The 21,360-nt window shown below is 42.4% G+C and overlaps 1 protein-coding gene across 7 annotated transcripts in view; it reads left to right on the top strand.

Moving 5' to 3' along the window:
• The window catches only part of Prlr (prolactin receptor), a 172,767-nt gene that overhangs the window by 129,356 nt on the left and 22,051 nt on the right, over positions 1-21,360 (top strand). For 6 of the 7 annotated variants that reach the window (XM_057789685.1, XM_057789687.1, XM_057789686.1 and 3 more), the window contains exons 3-9: positions 9,240-9,350; positions 12,911-13,043; positions 14,610-14,779; positions 17,431-17,600; positions 18,917-19,058; positions 19,514-19,613; positions 20,134-20,203. In XM_057789685.1, coding sequence (XP_057645668.1) covers positions 9,284-9,350; positions 12,911-13,043; positions 14,610-14,779; positions 17,431-17,600; positions 18,917-19,058; positions 19,514-19,613; positions 20,134-20,203 — 852 coding nt within the window. In that variant the 5' untranslated portion in view covers positions 9,240-9,283. Of the gene's footprint in view, positions 1-8,909; positions 8,956-9,239; positions 9,351-12,910; positions 13,044-14,609; positions 14,780-17,430; positions 17,601-18,916; positions 19,059-19,513; positions 19,614-20,133; positions 20,204-21,360 lie in introns of those variants that run through there. The other variant, XM_057789684.1, reaches the window with a different exon arrangement.

Below are 21,360 nucleotides of genomic sequence, written 5' to 3'. Positions count from 1 at the left end.
TGGCCACGGTGCTTCTGGGATTGGCTTCTGCGTGCTGTAAGGATGGATGTAGCCACTATCTGATACAATCCTATAGCTCTGCGACTTAGACAAAGAAAATCTAAGCCATGTTCTGCAACTGTTTCTGGATGGACAGATGCAGCCCAAGTAGCCACAATGGTTCACATCTCATTAGCCACGGCCTTTCAAATGGATGAGTCGATAACTGTGGGATTGAGTAGTGTCCCTTTGCAACATAATGCCCGAGTTTGTCTTATAATGATAAATGTTTCACCGTGACTGGGAATAAGAAAATATTTAGGCACTGTAATCCAATCAGCCCACCACCACCTGACCTCCATCAAAGCCTTAAATGTGATATTTCACACAAAGAGACAACAAGACAGCCCCTCTATACCCTTCACATTGTCTTCCTTTCCCTTCTTTTACCTTTAACTAAAGCTCTCAAATTTCAGCTTGAATGACAGTCATGGAATTGCATGTTTGAAACGCCCTTTCCTAGGCCCCACATCCAGAGACATATTACATCAAAAAGATGGTGTATCTAGAATAGTCTCTAGAGGCAATGCTGCTATAGAAGAAATGCCATAGGCATCCCACAGCACCCAGCATTAGAGCCAGATCTGGGTAGTGGATTTGAGCACTGAGACCATTATCAAAAAGAGTGATGACAGCTGGGTGGTTGTGACACATGCCTTTAATCCCAGCACTCGGAAGGCAGAGACAGACAGATCACAGTGAATTCAAGGCCAGCCTGGTCTACAAAGTGAGTTTCAGAACAGCCAGGGCTTTTACACAGAGAAACCCTGTCCAGGAAAAAAACAAAAATATAAACAAACAAAAGAGAGGGATGACAGCCTTGGAAAATTTAGGAACAATGATCCAAGGCCATCTTATCTGTTCCCAGCTCTCATGAGAGGTACTATTTTGTGCTTCTGGGATGGGGCTCCTTAAAAGTAGGATTATTGGTCTTCTATCAACAGCTTAAGTGGAAAGTATGGAGTGCAACTGCTAAGATCCTCTTTTCTCACTAACTGTGTGATCTCAGACAATTAGTGGAACATCTCTGGGCTGCAGCATCCTCATCTCTGAGATGAGAACGCTAATAGTACCTATACTTCAGGATTGTCACAAGAGCTAAGCAAATGAACCAAGCAGTGCCTGGCATACAGTGTGTCCAAGACAAGGCTCTCCTATTTTATCACCACAGCTGTGAGATAAGGTCGTTGATGTGTATACCCCTTACCCTTTTGAACATCTGTGTCCTCATCTTTGACATGAGAATGATAGGATGGGCATAGTAATAAAAATAACAATGATTGCTGCTCTGATTCTGTAAAAGACTACTGTAAGAATAGAATATGATGGGTATGAGGTCTTTATATATGGCAATTACAAAGCTAAACATTTTACTTTTGATGTTGAGTCAGAATCCAAAGACTAAATTCAGTGTTTCTGTGTTGCTGCCTGCTCATGTAATGGTGACCAATCAGTAACCTCTTTCAATCTCAGTTTCCTCTTCTGTCAGTGGGATCTAGTAGTGGAGGCTTATGTGTATTTAGCGGTATCTTGTGTTAAGGACCCATCAAGGGTCCTTAACTCTTGCTACATCTTCCAGTATCCAGGGAGATACAGTCTTGGTGCTAAAGGCCTTAAATCTTAGCTATTGAGGAAGCATTTTAAAGCTCAAAGATTACAAGTTGAAGGCTTGCTTGGATACAGAGTGAACTCAAGGCCAATATCGTCAGCTTAGCAAGATTATCTGTGTGCCTTCCAAAACAGAAGTGGAGGAGTGGAGAGAAGCAGCAACTCAGTGACGGAGTACTTTCTTAGTATATGTGATGCACTAGGTTTAAAACGTGCTTCCAGGAGGAGGAGGAGCAGTGAGAGGAAAAAGGAGGAGAACAAAAGGGGAGGGTAAGAGGAGGGTGGGAAGAGTGGGAAAAAAAAGAAGAAGAGGAAAATCAGCTATAGGTAGGTTTAGGTTCAAACTCCTGCAGATACCAATGAGTGGATATTCACATCTCTTGCATAAAATATCATAATGTGTAGACATAACCTATGCACATCCTCCTATATACTTTAAATCATCCCTCGACTACTTAGACTACCTAATATAGTATAAATGGTATATTCAATTATTCTGTGCTATTTAAGGAATGACAAGATGTCATGTTTAGTAATGATGCAAATGCTTTCCAAATATGTTCAGTCTCGTTTTGGTGAAGCTGCAAATGCAGAAGCTGTGACTCGGGAGAGCCCAGGAATCTTCAGAATCCCTAGGGACACGGCGTAGAAATGGGAACCCCCACACACTAGTAGTGAAATTCTTGGCTTGAAATCCACTGGAGCCTGCGGAGTGGCTTAGTGAGCTAGCTGCAAAACATCATACCCAATCTATGGTGCTTCTGCAGATATTTATTGACAGATGATTCCATGAAAGACTGGCTCCTCTGAAAATCAGGTCAACCTGGATTTTTTCAACATCAGTACAGATTGTGGCTTGGCCAGGAAGAATTAACACTCACCCAGTTCCTCTCCTTTCCTTTAAGGAAAAAAAAAAAAGCTGAGTAAAAACAAGTCTTTGTCACAGAAAAGATGCTGCTGGGACTTTGGGGAGCGAGCATGCAGAATTGGAGTCACTGGCGTTGGAAGCGAAGCCTCCAGCTAGGGGTCAGCATCTGTTGTTACAGTGACTCCGGTGCAGAGGTACAGACAGCACTAAACTGTAATTTGCTGCCGCTAGTTTTGAAGACAGATCTTCCCATGAAACTACCCTTACGCAGTACCATCCTGAACCAGCTTGCATTTGGGCCACGCTCTCCTGCTAATTTGACTGTTTCTTACAGGATGCAGCTATCTGCATGCATAGCACATGCGTGCATGCAGCACATCGGCTTCTCAGGCACCTCTTGGGTTTTTGAAACAGGAAGAAAGCAGGGCATAGTAGTCAGAAGTGGGTGTTTGAAAACGTCTCCCTGACTGTTTCTAATAGCCTTAGCACCACCATGGTGATCTAGCTAAATCACCAAACACATGTGCAAATGGGAGTTGACTTGGGTAGGCCCTGCACAGGGAGACAGATCTGGGAAATCTAATTGCTGATAAATTACCACAATGAGATGTGTGCATCTTTGCACCGGATTCATTTTAATAAACCAAATGCTGAGTACTTATTCCTAGCTGGGGCTATTGCTCCGAAATCCAGCATAACAACAATCTTAATCTTCATCGTGGTATGAAACAGCTAATTCCTTCTGTTCTTCTCCCCATCCTGAGAAGATTATGTCTCTTGTTTTCCAAATTAAATACTAGCATTCTGTTTTGGAAAGAAAAGTCAAACTGAGAATCAAAGGGCATACATGGGATTCTTTCCCAGTTATTTCAGCCTCTGATCATTTAGTACCTAGGGCAGGTGAGGTGATCCAGTGAGCAAAGCAGTCCAAACGAAAGGCATAATGTTGCTTAATACCTTAATAGATGGATGTATTTGAAATTAGTTTGCGAAACATGAAGGTTTTCTTTCATGGGGGTTAGGCAAGAAAGATATTAGAAAGGTAAATTAGGTTGATGGGCAGAAGGGATGACGGATAGCAGACTAACTACTTAGAGTGAAGAACCAATGTAGGTGGGCATTATGATGTCCGCAAAACTTCCTTATTTATAATAATGGCCCTGACTGTTGGGGGAGGGAGTGCTAGTGACCCCTGCAGAAAACTGACTGTGCTCCTGCAGGTTGCCCTAAAACCATACATGTACAGCCAGCACTAAGTGGACTCTGTGAGTTTTAAAAAAAAAAGGTCACATGAAATTCAGGAGGAATAGTGGCAGAGGGGATAGGTGATAAATTGGAGGGAAAGGGGGGAGGCACATTTGATCAAAATGCACTATATGCATATATGAAATTCTCAAAGAATTCTTAAAGTTTGCCCCCCAAAAAACAGAAACAACCCAAACGTCCAACTGCAGAATTAATGAAGAAATTATAGTATTTCATTCAATGAAATGAAATGAAAATAAATGATGTGAAACTACATACAACAACCAAAATACATCATGCAACAACGTGGGATGACGGGAGTCAGACACACACCCCTACCATGCTTGTGGTACAATTCTATTATATAAAGTTGGCAGGAAGAATCACATGATAGAAGCCAGGAAAATACTGCTGGCGTAGGTAGAGAGTAGGAGGAGCCACCAGTTCTATTTCCGGGCTACTGTCTGTGTTCTTTCGTAACTCAGATGGTAGCGCAGATCTATTCGCTGGGTGATAGTGTGCCGCAGAATATTTGAGGTTGACTCCTTAAAGTAAACCTTGAATTGGCTTGTCCATCAAGGATTGGGCTTATAAAAGCTAAGAAGATCCTCACAGTCTCTGCCCAGCCTGTTGGGTCCGTTTCTCTGGTTAAGGAAAGCTGAGATCACAGGAACAGAAAAGCAGGATGGAGTAGAAACTGTAGGAATCTCCTAATAGCCATCCCATACCATGGGAGAGCTGAGGCTTTGGACTTTGTGATTGATTATCTTAAAGAGTAGGAGAACCAGTGCACCCAGAGGAAGTCTAAGGAGAAAAGATGAGGGGCAACATTAGGCAGTGATCTCGTGAGAGTTCAGATCTGGCCTATTTAACACTGGATGGTCATACTGCCTCTTCTCCCGTGGTATGTCTTCCATGATGTGGGTGGGAGCACTAGTCAAGACCGTGGGACCCTGACTGGTTTTCCATCTAGGGAGTCATTCTAGTTTCCCAAAAGAATGAACTGCATAGATTACAAACCATTAAGTTGCAACCTCAGCTGTTAGCCTCTGAGGAAGAAGGTTGGTTTGCTAGAAAACAGTTATAAAGAGGGGGCTTTTGGAAAGAGTAGGTCTAAATAAGACCATCGCTGAGATGGAAAGCAGCCCTGGGGAGAAGAGGGTTAAGGAGTTCCCTTGGCATTTGTGCCACAGCAGGATGGAACACGGGAAGGGTCTGAACAAGGTGATGGAAAGGGGCCTGGTGATGGCAGAGTCTGAGGAATCAGAAGCCAAATCAGACAGTCATGGGCAAAGCAGATGGAAGTTTGGAACTCACCGTAAACAGGCTCATAGATAGAAACTTTTCATTTCTCCACCACAGTCACACTTAGAAAGCTGGTGCTGTGTGGATCCTCAGAAGACTGTCCTTGGGCTGAGTATGCAAGGCTGACGTTTTGCTAACTGGATTCCAAATATTTGAATCCAAATATTAAAATATTTGCATGATAACACCACACAAAATTGAGGCCTCAGTATCCCAGCCCCAAATGACATGGTTAATAATGAAGGTCATGTCTGCTTTTGGCCAGGCTCTTCTTGCAGTGGAGAACTGATTCAGAGAGATAAAACCAAAACTCTCCCTAGGCTAGGGTCTGCTCACCACAAAGACTGGTGTGTGGATGGATCAGCAGGAGGCGTGCTTGTTGTAATACGAGCGGCAGGGCTGCGTCCCCGGCACCCGGCCGCCCGCATAGCTTAGCTTATGCCCCGAAATAATTACACGGAAACTGTATTCTTTTAATCACTGCCTGGCCCATTAGTTCCAACCTCTTATTGGCTAGCTCTTACATATTGATCTAACCCATTTCTAATATTCTGTGTAGCCCATGAGCTGGCTTACCAGGGAAGATCTTAACCTGCGTCTGTGTCTGGTGGGCGAATCATGGCGACTCACTCGGCTTCTTTCTCCCAGCATTCTGTCTGTCTACTCCGCCTACCTAATTTTCTGTCCTGTTAAAGGGGCCAAGGCAGTTTCTTTATTACTTAACCAATGAAACAACAGATAGAAAGATGACCCACCTCCATCATTTCCCCTTTTTCTGTTTAAACAAAAAAGAAAGGCGTTCACTTTGACATAGTAAAATTACATATAACAGTTATCAAGCAAGAATTACAGTTACAATATTTATATCTATTTTATCTTTTATCATAACTAAGGAAAACTATAACTATAACTAACCATTCTTCAACTCCATCAAAGACTCCAGAAGGATATAATATTACCTAAGCAAACAAGAGATCCAAAACTCTAGAAATGACAGAGACATTTCGCTGCCTGGACAGTCATTCAAAGTTCCTCTGTACCGTTGGGGCATCCATCTTCAGCCTTCAGGCCCATAGTATCCAGCAGACATTTTCATCAAGCAGGAAATTCCAAAGACAGTTCAGTCACTTTTTGTTGTGTCCTGCAGAATGTCTCGCAGACTCTTTCATGAATCAGGAACCCCGAAAGACCATCTCACCTTTAGGCAAGTTCAGCCCGGCACCCGGCCGCCCGCATGGCTTAGCTTATGCCCCGAAATAATTACACGGAAACTGTATTCTTTTAATCACTGCCTGGCCCATTAGTTCCAACCTCTTATTGGCTAGCTCTTACATATTGATCTAACCCATTTCTAATATTCTGTGTAGCCCATGAGCTGGCTTACCAGGGAAGATCTTAACCTGCGTCTGTGTCTGGTGGGCGAATCATGGCGACTCACTCGGCTTCTTTCTCCCAGCATTCTGTCTGTCTACTCCGCCTACCTAATTTTCTGTCCTATTAAAGGGGCCAAGGCAGTTTCTTTATTACTTAACCAATGAAACAACAGATAGAAAGATGACCCACCTCCATCACGTGCTCTATGGTAGGACAAAGTTACTGTATACCATTGACCAGGGTTAACATCGCCCCACTTAGGGTGAACATTTGCCATTCTGTTTCCCTCTGAAAGTTCACTTGCCACACCTTGGCTACCTTGCCAGAGAGTGTAAGACAGAGAATGAGTTGGGAAGTCATTGTTCAAAACACGTTAGGAACATGTCTAATTCCTTGGCACAGGCATCTTAGGGCACTGGAAAATGCATGGGTGTGACCAAATTCCAGCATGTCTCAGGAAATCATAAGACCTGGATGGAGGGGGGAGGACCTTGGACTTTCCACAGGGCAGGGAACCCTGACTGCTCTTCGGACTGGAGAGGGAGGAGAAGAGGAGTGGGGGGAGGGGGAGGGGCGGGAGGAGGGGGAGGGGCGGGAGGAGGGGGAGGGAAATGGGAGGTGGGGAGGAGGCGGTAATTTTTTTTCAATAAAAATAAATAAATAAATAAAAATTTTAAAAAAAAGAGAGGGAGAAAGTTGTTTTACGTGTGCCTAGAGGGGTTTCTGATAGCATTTTTAAAAGGAGAAACTTAAACTAGAAGTTTCTTGGATCCTGCACCAGCAGAAGAGGAGATACAAACAAATGACTAAATCCACTCCCGCCTCTGCTTACTCTGATTCCTATCCTACTATTTCATTTGCAAAACAGGCGGGAAGCCCTGTCTGGCAGAGCTCTCTGGCCTCACCCATGATGGGTGATCTCAGGTGTTGTTTATGTGATGCCCATAGGAGTAAGGCAGTCTCCATAAAGGGATATTATAGACCATCTTCAGCCAGGGAGAAGAATAACCACTTCCAAGCCAGGCTGAGTGTCTAAGAGAGCCGGGATGAGGATGTACAGGAAGCTGAGACAGATCAATACTGGAGACCATTAACCAGGAGAGCCGCCGCTGAGATAGCCTCGAGTCTGCTCTGGCTCTCCGGCTCCAGCTCACCCAGGTCTTGGCCCACTTCTCTCCAAAGATCAGTTGTGCCTGCCTCATGCATCTGTCCTGTAGAAAGGGACAATTTTGCTATCTATCACAGATATCCCCCAAATCATGATTCTCAGATGCTCTGGGATTTGCCAGACTGCTCTGTGGTTAGCACGTGACTGACCACGTATTAAGCTGTTTCTCTATATTCATTCTCCATATCTGTTAAAATGGGGCAGGAGGTGGTAAACAGCATCTACTCACGGGGCCACAGAAAGGACAAAATGAAATTCAAGTGATGACTCAGCCCAGCGCCTGGACTATAAGGGCATCATTTAAAACCCATTAGAAGCCTTTGACCACTTGGTTTAAAGAAACGATCCCCAAGAAATTAAAAGCAGCAGGTTATATTGAAAATGTGCTACTTAGGGAGGGAAAGGGATCCAGGCAAAGCAAGCGAAAGGTCTCCAGCACTTTGCTGGGCCCGTTGGTGGGTCAGGGAACTCTGAAACACGATCTTCAATGTAGGGGACAACTTGTTGGTGACGGCACACCCCAACCTTCCAGTGTCACTAAAATGTCTATTTCTGAGTGATGCCACAAGCAGTAGTGGCAGGTGTAAAAACACCTCCAAAAAGTTGCCCATTGAGTAATACGTGTTTGACAGAGAGAGGGCTTTCCAGAACAGGAGGAATAGGCAAATTCTGGTCCCTTAGGGACCCATCAGGCAATTCTTCACATGGCCTAACACGGGCAACTTTGCCTCCTAGATATTCTTCCCTTGATTTAAAAATATAATTTAAATGGAGATTAAAACCATGTGTTTCTGGAAATTTACACGTAGCTCATCAAATCTATTGTTTTCTGAGCAATGTTTGAAGTCTAATAAGACTAATAAGCTTTTTTGTAAAAAAAAAGTTCATAAGAATGTTTTAAGGAAGGAACATAAGAGGCTTTGAAAACTGTTCCAAGAGTAAAAATAATAATATTAATAATAAATTGCTCAAAACTCTCAAGCCCCGCAGGTTCAAAATTGACTTATTACTCTGAACCCAAGAGATTTGAATTATTACTGGAGTTCATTGTCTCTTATGGGGCTTTACCGAAGGGAGAAAGAAGCCACATGCAGGGTCACTAAAATTCATTATGAGGTTTGCTTCATAGCCATAGCCATATCCCTGGAGACTTCCAGAACCCTCTCCGCCTGACCTTAGACAGGAACCTCCACCCGGACGCTCAAACTCCCAGTCTGGCAGTATCTCAGAATACTGGAGCCAGAACCCTCCTTGAATGGCTCTCTTGCAGGGCACACAATCTATGTTACATAAATGGGTGATGTTCTATTAGCTACCTGAACGATGGCGTGGAAACAAAACAACTTCGGTGAGTGCAGAAAACAAAACCAAAACAAATCCGAAGCCCAGTTTTGAGTTCCTGTGAGCTCCCTGCAGTGTTGTCTGACGCCCTCTTGTGGTGAAATCCTTGCCAGCATGTGTGAATCCGTGCTTCTTAACCATTCATCCCATGTTACATTTTCCTACGTTCTCTTCCCGCTGTTTTTGTCGGTCACATCAAGCAAGGAACAAGAATCGGTTGCAAGCACCCAGAGTAAAGTGTGCCTGACGGGCTGTAATTTAACAAATGCTATCCGGTGTTTTCTCTTCCAGGGAGCCTCTGATACATTGCCTGGAGCAAGAAAACAGGGGCCAACATGCAGGAAAACATGACATCTGCCCTTGCTTTCATCCTACTTTTTCTCAACATCAGCCTTCTGAATGGTAAGAGACTCAGTTCTCATTCTCCTTGCCTGGAGTGCTTGTGTGTGTGGGGGGGGGGGGGGAGGGGGGGAGGCTGTCACGATCTGTTGCAATGCAGTAATGAGAAATGAAAATGTTCGTGTCATTTGCTGCTACTAAATTGTTTGCCACATTTCTGAGTTGAAATTAATGCAAAATCTCATCAGTGTGCTCCCTCTCTCCCATTCCCCGTTTGAGAGTGGACTGAAAGGGCGCGGGGGATGATGGGAACTGAGTTCCCATCCAGGGGATAGTTACTAGCTGTATGATTCGAACCACTTGTCTGCCTCTCTGTTTTTAATTTCTCCGAGGGACGATAGGGATATCTCACAAGCTTCAGATGAAATCATGTATGGGAAAAAGACCTTTGAAAAACTATAAGAGCACGCAAGCGATTGCATGACAAGGTGGGAAACAGGCATAACCTATGTGTGCTAATAAGAGAAACAAAACCCACAGCTAAAAAGAAGGTGTGTGATTGTCTGCATAGGTTTCCACATCTACTTCTATGTACTTCGGGGGGGGGTGCTTCTGAATGCACCTGTGTACACACCGGCTGCGTATATATACCTAATTACAAATTCTCCTATATCTGTGTATGTGTGTGTGTGTGGACGACAATGAGGAACCTCTGTGTAATTACATACATGTTTATTGTTGTGTTATGCATACCAGTGTGCGTTGCCATCATTATGCCCTTGCATGCATTTATTTCTCTCTGGATATATTTTATATGGGTGCAATGCATTGTGTATATGCTTATTACTGATGTGAAGTTTAAGCAAGCAAGTCTCTGCATTTCTTGGACTTGTATAATATCCCTTGTGTCTGTTCACTGAGATAATCCGTGGAGTCTGTTTCTCAAGGGGCATGAAAATAACATTTGAGTGGTTGTAATTTCACAACCTTGCCTTTTTCCCTCGCGTTTCCTAAAAGTGTTATTAATAGCAAGTAAAAATGTAGAAGAGATAAGCTCAGAGGGAGGAGAGGGAGGGGGAGAAAGAAAAAGAGGGGGGAGAAGCAAAAATCTTGCTAACCCATAAAAGAAACTCTTGAGTACTCAAATAATCAACAGTGGCCCTGACCAGCTTCAAGTAGACCCATTATTGAGCCACAGTTTGAAGACTGGCAGCAGTAGGGGTTGGTTCTTTTTGCTTGTTTGTTTAGCGTTTGGTGTCTGGTTGGCTTGTTTTTTTCTTCAAGACAGGAGTTCTCTGTATAGCCCTGGCTATCCTAGAGCTCTCTTTGTAGAGCAGGCTGGCTTCAAACTCAGAAATCCACCTGCTTCTGATTCTGAGTACTAGGATTAATGACAGGCACCACCATGCCCTGATAGTTTGGAAGTTTTGTTAAATGAATATTTCTCTCTACATTACATGTTTCTCCTCATACACGACAGAAACAAACAAGAAAAAGAAAGCTTGTATTTTTGCAATGATTCCCAACATCACTAGGCAGTCCAAACTGATAGACACACAAAACTCACACAGATTCTTTTCAGCAATTCTGTGAGCTACTGTGACATTCTGTCACCACTGACGGGCCAGCCTTCTTTCCATGACCCCATCCGGTTCACCATGCTAGAACACCCATTAAATTCCCCTCCCTGGATAGATTGTATACAGACCCCCTTTACTCACCCATGTCCCTTTGCCATGATCTTCACGACCTGCTCTCCTGAACTAAATAACGTTCCATCCTGAGGGCCTATCTGAAAGATTGGATAAATGTGGGAAAAGATATAAAAGACCCCAGAGCTACTAACGCCAACCTCTGAAAGAAAATTCTTTCTACTCCTAAATTTAGCATTAAATCTTCATGTAGGACAAAAATACGAAAAGCAGATATAATGTGAGTTATGGCTGGCCTCCCAAACCAACAGCATCATGGCAAAATCCCAAGGTTATTCTGTTCCTCCTTCAACATAACAGCCAAGCAAGAGAGTTGGAGATCAGCTTGCCAAGAGCTTTGGAGATTAAGCTGGTGAAAACTCTCATCCCCTTGGCCACATCACCTCCTGCAGATCTTTGCACTTCTGGCGCTGACAGTGGGGATGCACCTTATCTAACCATGGTCTCTCCCCACTTCGAGGGGGGCCACCCGCTCTACTACCTCTTACCCTACTACCTGATTCCTGAAGATCCACAGAACTGTAAGGAAGTTTGAGGTCTCCTACTCATAGAAAGAACCAAAATGGGGGGAGTCTAAGAAAGAGGAGGTGGGGTGTGAATTCAAAAGGAGACTAAAAACCAAGATTCAGAAAATAAGAATAGGAAAAATTAGGAAATAGGGAAGGTGGACCATTAGTCTGTCGAGTGCTCAGCCACAGGTATTACACACACACACACACACACACGCACACACACACATACATGCACAGACACACAGACACACATGCCCAGATACACATGCACACACACACACACAGAGACATGCACACATGCACGCACACGCACACACATACACGCGCACACACGGTTAGGGACCATTTGCGGGGAGGGGATGGAAAGAATGTGAATACCAGAAGTCAAGGAAGACTGAAGTAAAACAGTGACTGCTGGACCTGGAAGGACCACTATACCCATATACTATAACTGGAAGGACCAGTTATACTCATAACTTCACAGCAGCTAAGGCTGTGTGCAGATGGCACAAGATCAAGCCAGTCAGCAGTCTAACACGGAGAAGGGAAGGGCTCCTGAGTCCCCATCTCTAACTGAAGCACTACCGACAGCTGACAGCTTCTGAGGGATCCGAAGGGTCAATCTCCCTAAGTGTATACCACCTGGTATGGCAACAACACTCCAGTGGGTAGCCTTACACTCATACGTTTATAAAAAAGTACAGATGGGACATTCTCTCTTTCTCTCTCTCTCTCTCTCTCTCTCTCTCTCTCTCTCTCTCTCTCTCTCTCTCTGTGTGTGTGTGTGTGTGTGTGTGTTAGAGAAAGAGGGAGAGGGAGAGTTTGTAGGGATAAGGGCTAGAGGTAGAGTTAGGAAGAGTTAGGGAGAGAAGGGGAAAGAATGAATATATTCAAGATACCTTGTATTCACATATAAAAGTTTCAAAGAATTAATAAATATAATATATATTACAAACTAGATCACTAGGCCAAGGCTGTGCAGAATCAAGGTAAAGGAGAAAGCACAGAAGGAGAAGACAAATGCCCAGACACAGGCCATAAATAATGCAGGCACAGTCAGTGCTGTGAGATTGCTGGGAAAGGGCAGATTTCTGAGCAGTGCACTGACTGTGTGCACACAGGTCACTTGTCGCTGGGGAAGAATGCTTCGGATGGCAATCCCAATACTACATAGGCTCCGTGAGAAGGGCTAGCTCTATAGTCTCCACATGCACCCATCTCTCTCCCCTCAGACTCACTCTTCAGGGAAATGTTTGTCGCAGCTGGCCACTGATGCAATGTACCAAGGCCTCCTCACATCCAGGGTGCCAATAATCTCTCTCTGTTACTAGCAGCTCAGTTAAGCAGTTGAATGGACGGCAGTATTAACTCGAATGGCTTGTGGCTGGTTTTGTTTTAGGACAATCACCACCTGGAAAACCTGAGATCCACAAATGCCGGTCTCCAGACAAGGAAACATTCACCTGCTGGTGGAATCCCGGCACAGATGGAGGACTTCCTACCAATTACTCACTGACTTACAGCAAAGAAGGGTAAAACGCTCTCTTCTACCTCATGAAACCCCACCAGAGTGCTCACACTCCAGGCCCTAGTTACATTAGTTCTTATTATAAATACCATGCTTTCCTGGATTTATATCAATAAGGTTCATACCACCAGGAAAAGAATCTAATGTCTCTAGCCCATCTTGTTCTCTACAGGTGTTTTTTCAAACTCAGTCTTCAAATGCACATTGACCGGTAGCATTATAATATTAGCCATGTTTCCAAATGTCTATCCCAAACTTAGATTACAGACCAAGTCATCATTTCCTATAGATTGGCTAATCTTAGCTGCTCATCCATAAACCACATGACATTTGTAGGTTTTTTGTTTGTGTTTTGAGTTTTTTTTTTTTTTTTAGTTAATACACTACTTTTACAACATAACAGAATTATATAAGCTGTATGATCTTTGGCAGCCTTGGTACATTAGGTTTTCAAATGTGTTTCATGCCCAAGAGAATAAATAACCTTTAAGGAAAAGAACTTGAGGGTTTTGTTTTTTTTTTTTTTTAAGTAAGTTGCTGATCTAAAAGCTATAAGTCATGGTAACACACATCTGTAATCCCAGCATTCTGGGCACTGATGTAGAAAGATGGCAAGTTCAAAATCAGCCTGAGCTGTACATAGAAAACCCCTATTTCAAACACAGCAAAACAATAAAATTCAAGGTTTCCTGAAAGGCATAGTTAAATTTAACGTTGCTAGGAGGGCAAAATAAGATCATCTCTAGATGATAATTTTAATGAACTCACAATAAGACTCTCCTAGAAATCTTAAATGAGCTATAGAAAGGTTAGTTTAGCAAAAAGTACATTTCCATATCTTGAACCTAAAAATAAAATATTACTGTCAGAGACAGCCATTGCCAGTTTCCTGGGACTGCTTGTACACAAAGCTGGCCTTCTGTGTGGGATCCCAAGAGGCATAGCACAAATACTTAAAGAACCCAGGCCTGAGGCAGCCTCCAAAATCTGTGTGGTACGAATGGAGTCGAGGCTGTTAAAATATGAGCAACTTAGTGAGCCCTGCAAGGCTGAAAGATCTCCTCTCAAGACACTTCACTCTGTTGCCCGCTTGACACCATCATCCAACCTATTGTGATGTCAGTGTGTCTCCTCCTAAATCCTCTTATCCAATGGAGCTCGACAGGCTTGTGTGACTAGAGCTGTAATATGGATAATCCCATAATATGTACGTGTGCTAACAAAAGTTCCAACTGCTCAAGGTGACCAATGGGAGTACCATTGCCGTGAGTGTGCCTTGGTCACTGGTAACTCAGAAGGACCATTCACAAGATTCATAGGAACACCCGCAGGAAAGAAGGCTGACTGAGCAGCAGAGAACTGAGATGCTAAACCCATCTTTCTACCTGTTCTTACAGCACACTTCTTTCCCTCCCTCCCAACTGGTCTGCATAGAGCACAAAGATACATTTTTCTGCTTTATTCTTGTACTTTGAGCGCCTTATCCCCCAAATCCAGTAATAGTCATCTTTTAAGAACAAAAACGAGACTCTTTTTCTCTTATTCACTCTTAATGCGTTACTTGTTGCAGAGAGAAAACTACCCATGAATGTCCAGACTACAAAACCAGTGGCCCCAACTCCTGTTTCTTTAGCAAGCAGTATACTTCCATATGGAAAATATACGTCATCACAGTAAATGCTACCAACGAAATGGGAAGCAGTGCATCGGATCCACTTTATGTGGATGTGACTTACATAGGTAAGGGGGAAGCTGTGAGGAATATGTTACCGTTATGGTATGGATGGTATAGTATGGATGGTATGGTATGGTATATCAAAAGTCAAACTCAGCTTGAGTCTTTCTGGCTTATGGATGAATCCTAGATAAGAAAGGTACGAGAACTCATGGCATCTTTGTTGAGGAAGCATTTCACATCAACAGCCTTGATTTCTTGACAGCAAGATTAGTACTTGGGATCTTCATGTTCTCTTATTTTTCCTCAACTCTAATCCTAGTGCCTTATATCCAGTGTGAGTATTCTGTATGCCTCCTTTATGAATAGCTCCCCTGGCCCTCTCCCTTCAACCATATTGCCTTCTTTAATAGCCAACTCAAATTTGTTTTCTTTTTGCTGGGGGTGTGCTGGAGATGAAACACAGAGATGGGTACGAGGGCAAGCACTCTCCCACGGAGCTAACCTAACAGCTCCAAATGTCTTTTCTTTCTCCTTGTGGAAGACAGGATACTCTTCAGAAATGAAGGTCTATAAAAGGATCTTCTGGTTCGGAATTCACCAGAATCATCCCAAATACTCTGCCTGAAACTGAGCTCTCTGCAGTAGTGTATCTACTTCACTATAATTTGAGTTATTCTTAGACAAATAATCTGCTGGGGGTGATAGGAATATGGGTTCATGGCAGGATACTGCCTGGTATAAATAAAAAAGCCCTAGTTTCAAGTATTCCCCAAAATTTAATAAAAATAATAACAATAGGAAGTAAGTAGCAACTGGTCAAAGGTCTGGTCACTTATACACTGTCTGGAGAAAGCATCCACAAAGTAGAGCTGTCAATTTGAGATAGTTTCTTGATTTGCATGATCAGCATTATGTGTGGGGCAATTGGACACAGCTGTTGTAATGGCCTTTATGGTTAGCACAGACAATAAATGGACTCCTAGGAGAATAGATAGGACAAGGAGAATGATGTTTAATAATAATTTATGAAGTAGCTAATAAGGTTTGAAATTACTCAAGCCTTCCCCATGCAAGCAATACCACTCAACAATAGAAAAAAGGCCAAGCCGCTCCAGTAGTCACGCGTGTCCCTCCCAACTTCACGTACTCATTTTTGCTTACCTTGTTGTTACATTTTTAATAACACACTGAGTCCAATTAGTACTGGCCATATGGGGTCATCCAAAGGGGCATGGGCAACATGCTATAGCCACACCCCAAAGAAAAGTGACTTTTCGCTCCTCCAGCCTCCACCAATGGCCAGTCGCTCCTCAGCTAGGGATTGGGCCTCAGGGGCCCCTCCTCCTCGATGCTTGAAGTTCGAACTTATTTGATCTCCTCCAGATCCTTGACAGGAAGTCACAGTAGCTGTGGTTCCATGTGTGCAGCAGCCAAGTCTTGCCAAAAGACAGCCTTCCACAGCAGACTTCCCCATCTTCCAGCTCTTACATTCTTCCTGGCCCTGCTGCTGTGCTATTTCAAGAGCCCTGGGGAGAGGGATTTGATGCAGGTGCTGTTGCATCTTCAGCTGAGCACTCACAGCCCACTAGGTGTTTCACTCTTAGGGCGGTAGTCCCAAGGCCCATCATTGGAAAAATCTGAGAGTAAGTGCCTCCTTTGATTATTTCTAATTGTAGTAAGATACATATAACAAAAATCATCATCTTAAAATCATATTAAGCCATGTAATTCATGGCATTAGTTCATTTAGAATGTTGCATACACATTAGCTAGTTTCTGCTGCAACCTACAGGGAAAACACTGTTTAAAAATTGTTTCAAAATAAAAGCTGCTTCTAAGTTTCAAATAACACGCATTACTGAATATGTGACTTTGGACCAGTAATTGTTCCTCTTTTCATTTCTCTCCTGCCAAAGGGGCCCAGTAATACAGGTTCATGACATTTGGGGAAGAGGTTAAATGATGATTCATTGTTAGAGTATTGTTTTAATTCATGACATGTATTATGCATTCAAGAAATGACAAGGTTTTGCTACTGGGAATTCAGTAAACATTTGGAGACTGAATAAATGGGACAATAAGCTGCTCGAGGGTTACTCAAGGGAACATTCTCCATAAGGTCAAGTTAAGCACTTGTTAGCCATTTACTATCTGTCAGGAAGAAGTCTGCTTTCCACAGGGAGTGATGTATACACTGAGCATAAAGTATAACTGATGAACTGAAGGCAAAAATCCATAAACTTGTTACCTGCAAAGTTACAAATATGAGTGGGTGATGCACAGAAATATGTGCAGGCTTTGAGGAAATGGTTGCTCCCAACTCAGGGAAGTTAACTATTCCAAATGTCTTTCCCGACCATCTCCTTGTAACTCCCGTCCTAGTTACTATCACATGGACATTGCTGTTAGGGGAAAAATGTGCACATGCATGCATATGAACCTGGCTGGAAGAAAGTGGAGAAGACAGTCAAAGCAAAATCTCAGTTCCTTTTTTTTTTTTTTTTTTTTTTTTGGTTACTTTTTAAACCCCATCTTCAAGTTCAAACGTGGCTGATCACATGTCAAAAGTAAGAAGGAATTTATTATGTCCTCTGAGGCTTCAAGGCAGCAGAGAAAGTGGACAGACAGAAATACAAGCCATGGCAGAAAACAGTAGGGCCCAAGAGAAGGTCCAAGCCATGAGGGAAACTAAAGATGTCTTTTATATCCACAGTTGAGCCAGAGCCTCCTCGGAACCTGACTTTAGAAGTGAGACAGCTGAAAGATAAGAAGACGTATCTGTGGATAAAATGGTCCCCACCCAACATAACTGATGTGAAAACTGGTTGGTTTACAATGGAATATGAAATTCGGTTGAAGTCTGAAGGGGCAGATGAGTGGGAGGTGAGTCAAAATGAAGTTTATTGGAGGACTCTTGCTCTTTGGCAGGGATAACCCTCTCAAACAGAGCACATCATTCCCCAATTATTGTGGGCATCCCCTTGCAGACACAGCCCTGTTAGACAAGCAATGCCTTCCCCCTTCTACTGAGATTGAAAGATGTTCATATTCACAACTCTTACAAAGACAACTGCTTGTACCAGACAGGTTCCCAATTTACCCACCCAAGAATATCTCAGACAGCCTCTGGATATAAACTATAAACTATACTGAGCCTGGAGGCAAGAGAGTCAGTTTAATATGCCCATGGTCAGTGTTTTTAAGGAAATGCTTTGTAATAGTTCAGTGTAAAATGATAATGCTACAATTACAGGCATAATGGTATTCTACCCTATGTTCAAAATGAGACATTTGCAAACATAGTCAAAATAATAGAATCACACATTTTTAAAAAGGTAATTAAAATTCCTAAACAAAATAAGTAGTCTATATTTTAATCCTCCCTGTCTCAGTTTCCTGAAAAAAAAATATCTTTAATAGCTGGTTAATCCAAACTAAGTCTACTTTAAGACATTTTTGATGTAGTGAGGAGGTTACTTGTTCAGAAGATGTCCCACAGTCTTCACCTTTTATTGCTTCTCTGTATATTCACTTAGCTAATATCTTGGCTCCTGTTCTGTCTGCAATCATACTTTAGATTTCGGGGCTTGATTAGATTCAGGGGAATACATGTATTGCAACATGCTCTATAAGTAATATGAACTTTGTACTATATTCTTCATCATCAGCATCATCAAGTCATCTGATCGACCTCGTATAATTGATATTAAATCTGAGTCCTAGACTTGAAAGGTAGAAACCTGATGGCTTCCTTGCTAAATACCATTTTCTTTGTGTATAATCACTTCAACATACATGAAGATTTGGATTCCTTCCACCTAGTAGTTTTCACACCAACTAATAATCCTTTAAATCAATTATTTCATTGGAATCTGTAAACTACTAATTTTATTATCTCTTATATGTACGTCTAATTTGTTAGCTAATTTACTTTCACTAAGTAAAGTGGGGAGGGGTGGCAATTAATTGTCTTTCTGAAATAGAGTTCCAAATAGAGACATAGAAAACCTTTTTTATTTTCATGAGAAAATTTTTATGAGGAAATTTCAAGAAGAAGGAAAGGCTAGAACAGAGGAATGAAAATAAGGCATCCTCTAAGCAGAGCTATGTCTAACTCCCCATTAACTTATGTGAAAGAAACACCTCTTTTCTCATAACAAGAGTCATAGGTGACCTCTGTTTCTCTTGCTCTTCCTTAGAACCATTTTACAGGGCAGCAAACGCATTTTAAGGTTTTTGACTTATATCCAGGACAAAAATACTTTGTCCAGACTCGCTGCAAGCCAGACCATGGATACTGGAGTAGGTGGGGCCAAGAGAATTCCATTGAAATACCCAGTGGTGAGTGTTTTGACTCTACTTTCCCCTATGTTTATATAGCGATAAAATTGCATGTAACAGCTACTAATAATACAGAAACTATTTTGAGCCCTATCTAAAAAAGTAGATAGATATGTGATTATCATCTCTTAACCTAACAAAAAGACATTTGGAAGAGCTGTATTACTGCCTGAATCATAGTTGCCAAACATCAGTTTCTAGAATAAAGTTACAGGTATAAATCTAGAATGTCCCCCAAGGACTCACTGGTCATTCATTCTGATCTGACCTTCCTATCTATCTTATATGTACCTTCTGTTGATGAATTGCTTTTCAAGTCAAGAAACACAAGCAGGAAGACAAAATCTTGAGCCCAAATTTGCATGGGTCATTTTGGTTGGCTGGTTGATTTTTAATGTTGATATTATACGTGATCAAAGCTTTCTGGCTGTTTTTTTTTTTTCTTTTTTTTTTAGACTTCACCCTAAAAGATACAACCGTGTGGATCATTGTGGCCATTCTCTCTGCTGTCGTCTGTTTGATTACGGTCTGGGCAGTAGCTTTGAAAGGCTATAGGTACTACACTGTCTCCCCGCTCTTCTCTCAGGCATTATTATCTGGAATAATGACAAAAAACACCGATAGAAAGATGACGAAAACCAGCAGACAGCCTAAGTACCTTATTTATCCATTAGTGCTAGTACTTCTTCTAGTACAAAAAAGTAATCTTTTATCAATGGGTTTTTAAAAAGAGTATTAAAAATATACTTTTTGAATCTAGTGTTCTTTCTATAAAATAGGGGCTTGGAGCTGTGAAATTGTAGAAATCTGGCAAAAGCAGCTAACGCTGAAAGAATCAAATGGAACAAATAAGCCAGGAGCTTGAAATTAGCATTCAAAATTAGCCAGCGAAGGTGTAGTGTATGTCTCTACCACTGCCTCTGGCCTTTACCGCTACTTTAATACAGCCCTAGAATTCAACCTCTTATAGCCCAAGCATCAACTGTTTGAGAACTGGGAGAGGGGGGAGGGAATCTCTTTCAAATATTATGATGAAATATGAGTCATTTGTCCACTCTCACAAATTATTTTATAGCATGATGACCTGCATCTTTCCACCAGTTCCTGGGCCAAAAATAAAAGGATTTGATACTCATCTGCTGGAGGTGAGTGTCAGAAGCAGAGAGAATGATGTGACTCACTGCTCGATGGTAATTAGGTTTACATACTCCCGCTCAGTCCTCATCAGTTCAACCTGGCCCTCATCCCTTTCCAGTCGCCCCTTCTCGTCAGCATGTATATGAACAGAAGGAAGTATTTGGGATGACTGTGTTCATCGCCATATTCTAAAAGTCACAGAGCAGAGAGAGACAGCTCGGAGGCCTCCAAACTCATGGTGAGGCATGTTGCATGGCCCAGAGCTGCTCCTGAAGACAGAAATGACCATTTTGTTCAAATAATGAGTTTAGAGAGAGAGAGCAGATATTTTAACTAATGCTCACTACCACCGTCTCCCTTACACAAGTCCAAGCTTTCATTTCAACGTTCTTTACAAAGCCACTGTGCCAGAATTTTCCACTGCCCCTGTGCTCTCATTTGAGTGATCAGTAGATCAGAGCTCTCTGGGCTGGTGTTTCCCGAAGCACACTAGACTGATTTGAGACAGAATTAAAGCACGTCTTTCTGGGTTGAAATGTATAGTTTCAATCTGACCTTAACAGTAATGTGGAGAAAAGACATCACCTGTATATAAAAGTAAATGCCAGTTGATGTGATCGCTTATAAGAATGTGGAAAGTGGATTTGATTTGTTTTTCAAAATCACTTTGATTGTAACTACAAGGACTAGAGCTAAGGAGTTTGGGTTTCTGATCCAGGAGGTCTTACCCACGGTTCAGTCTACTATTGACCATTATAAAGCCAACAGCAATGTCTCAGCTAAGCAAGTTACCCAGTATCTATCTCATAGCTCAACCTGCTAGCCACAGAGACCTAATGATAAATGGTTACTCTGTGGTTATAGTGTTTGTGTTCTTTCTTGCTTTATCTCTAAACTTCATAGGAACCCTGAGAGATAAATGATATTCCCATTATAAAATTGGCGAGCAACCTATGCAAAGTCATATATCTACCTGGTAAGGGATAAAAGCCAAGGCTTAGGCATGTGACCTAAGCCAGAGGACTTGGCAGAAGAGAAGTAAAAAGAGACTGGATGAGGAAAGAGAAAAATAGGAAGCGAGAGAGAGAGAGAGAAAGAGGAGAGAGAGAGGAAGAGAGAGAGAGAGAGAGAATGTGGAATAGGAGGAAGAGAGAGGAGGAGGTAG

This window comes from Chionomys nivalis, chromosome 15, assembly GCF_950005125.1.
Source record: "Chionomys nivalis chromosome 15, mChiNiv1.1, whole genome shotgun sequence".
Lineage (NCBI taxonomy): Eukaryota > Metazoa > Chordata > Mammalia > Rodentia > Cricetidae > Chionomys > Chionomys nivalis.
Note: the sequence above shows the minus strand (reverse complement) of the source record. Positions and strands in the feature narration are given on the sequence as shown.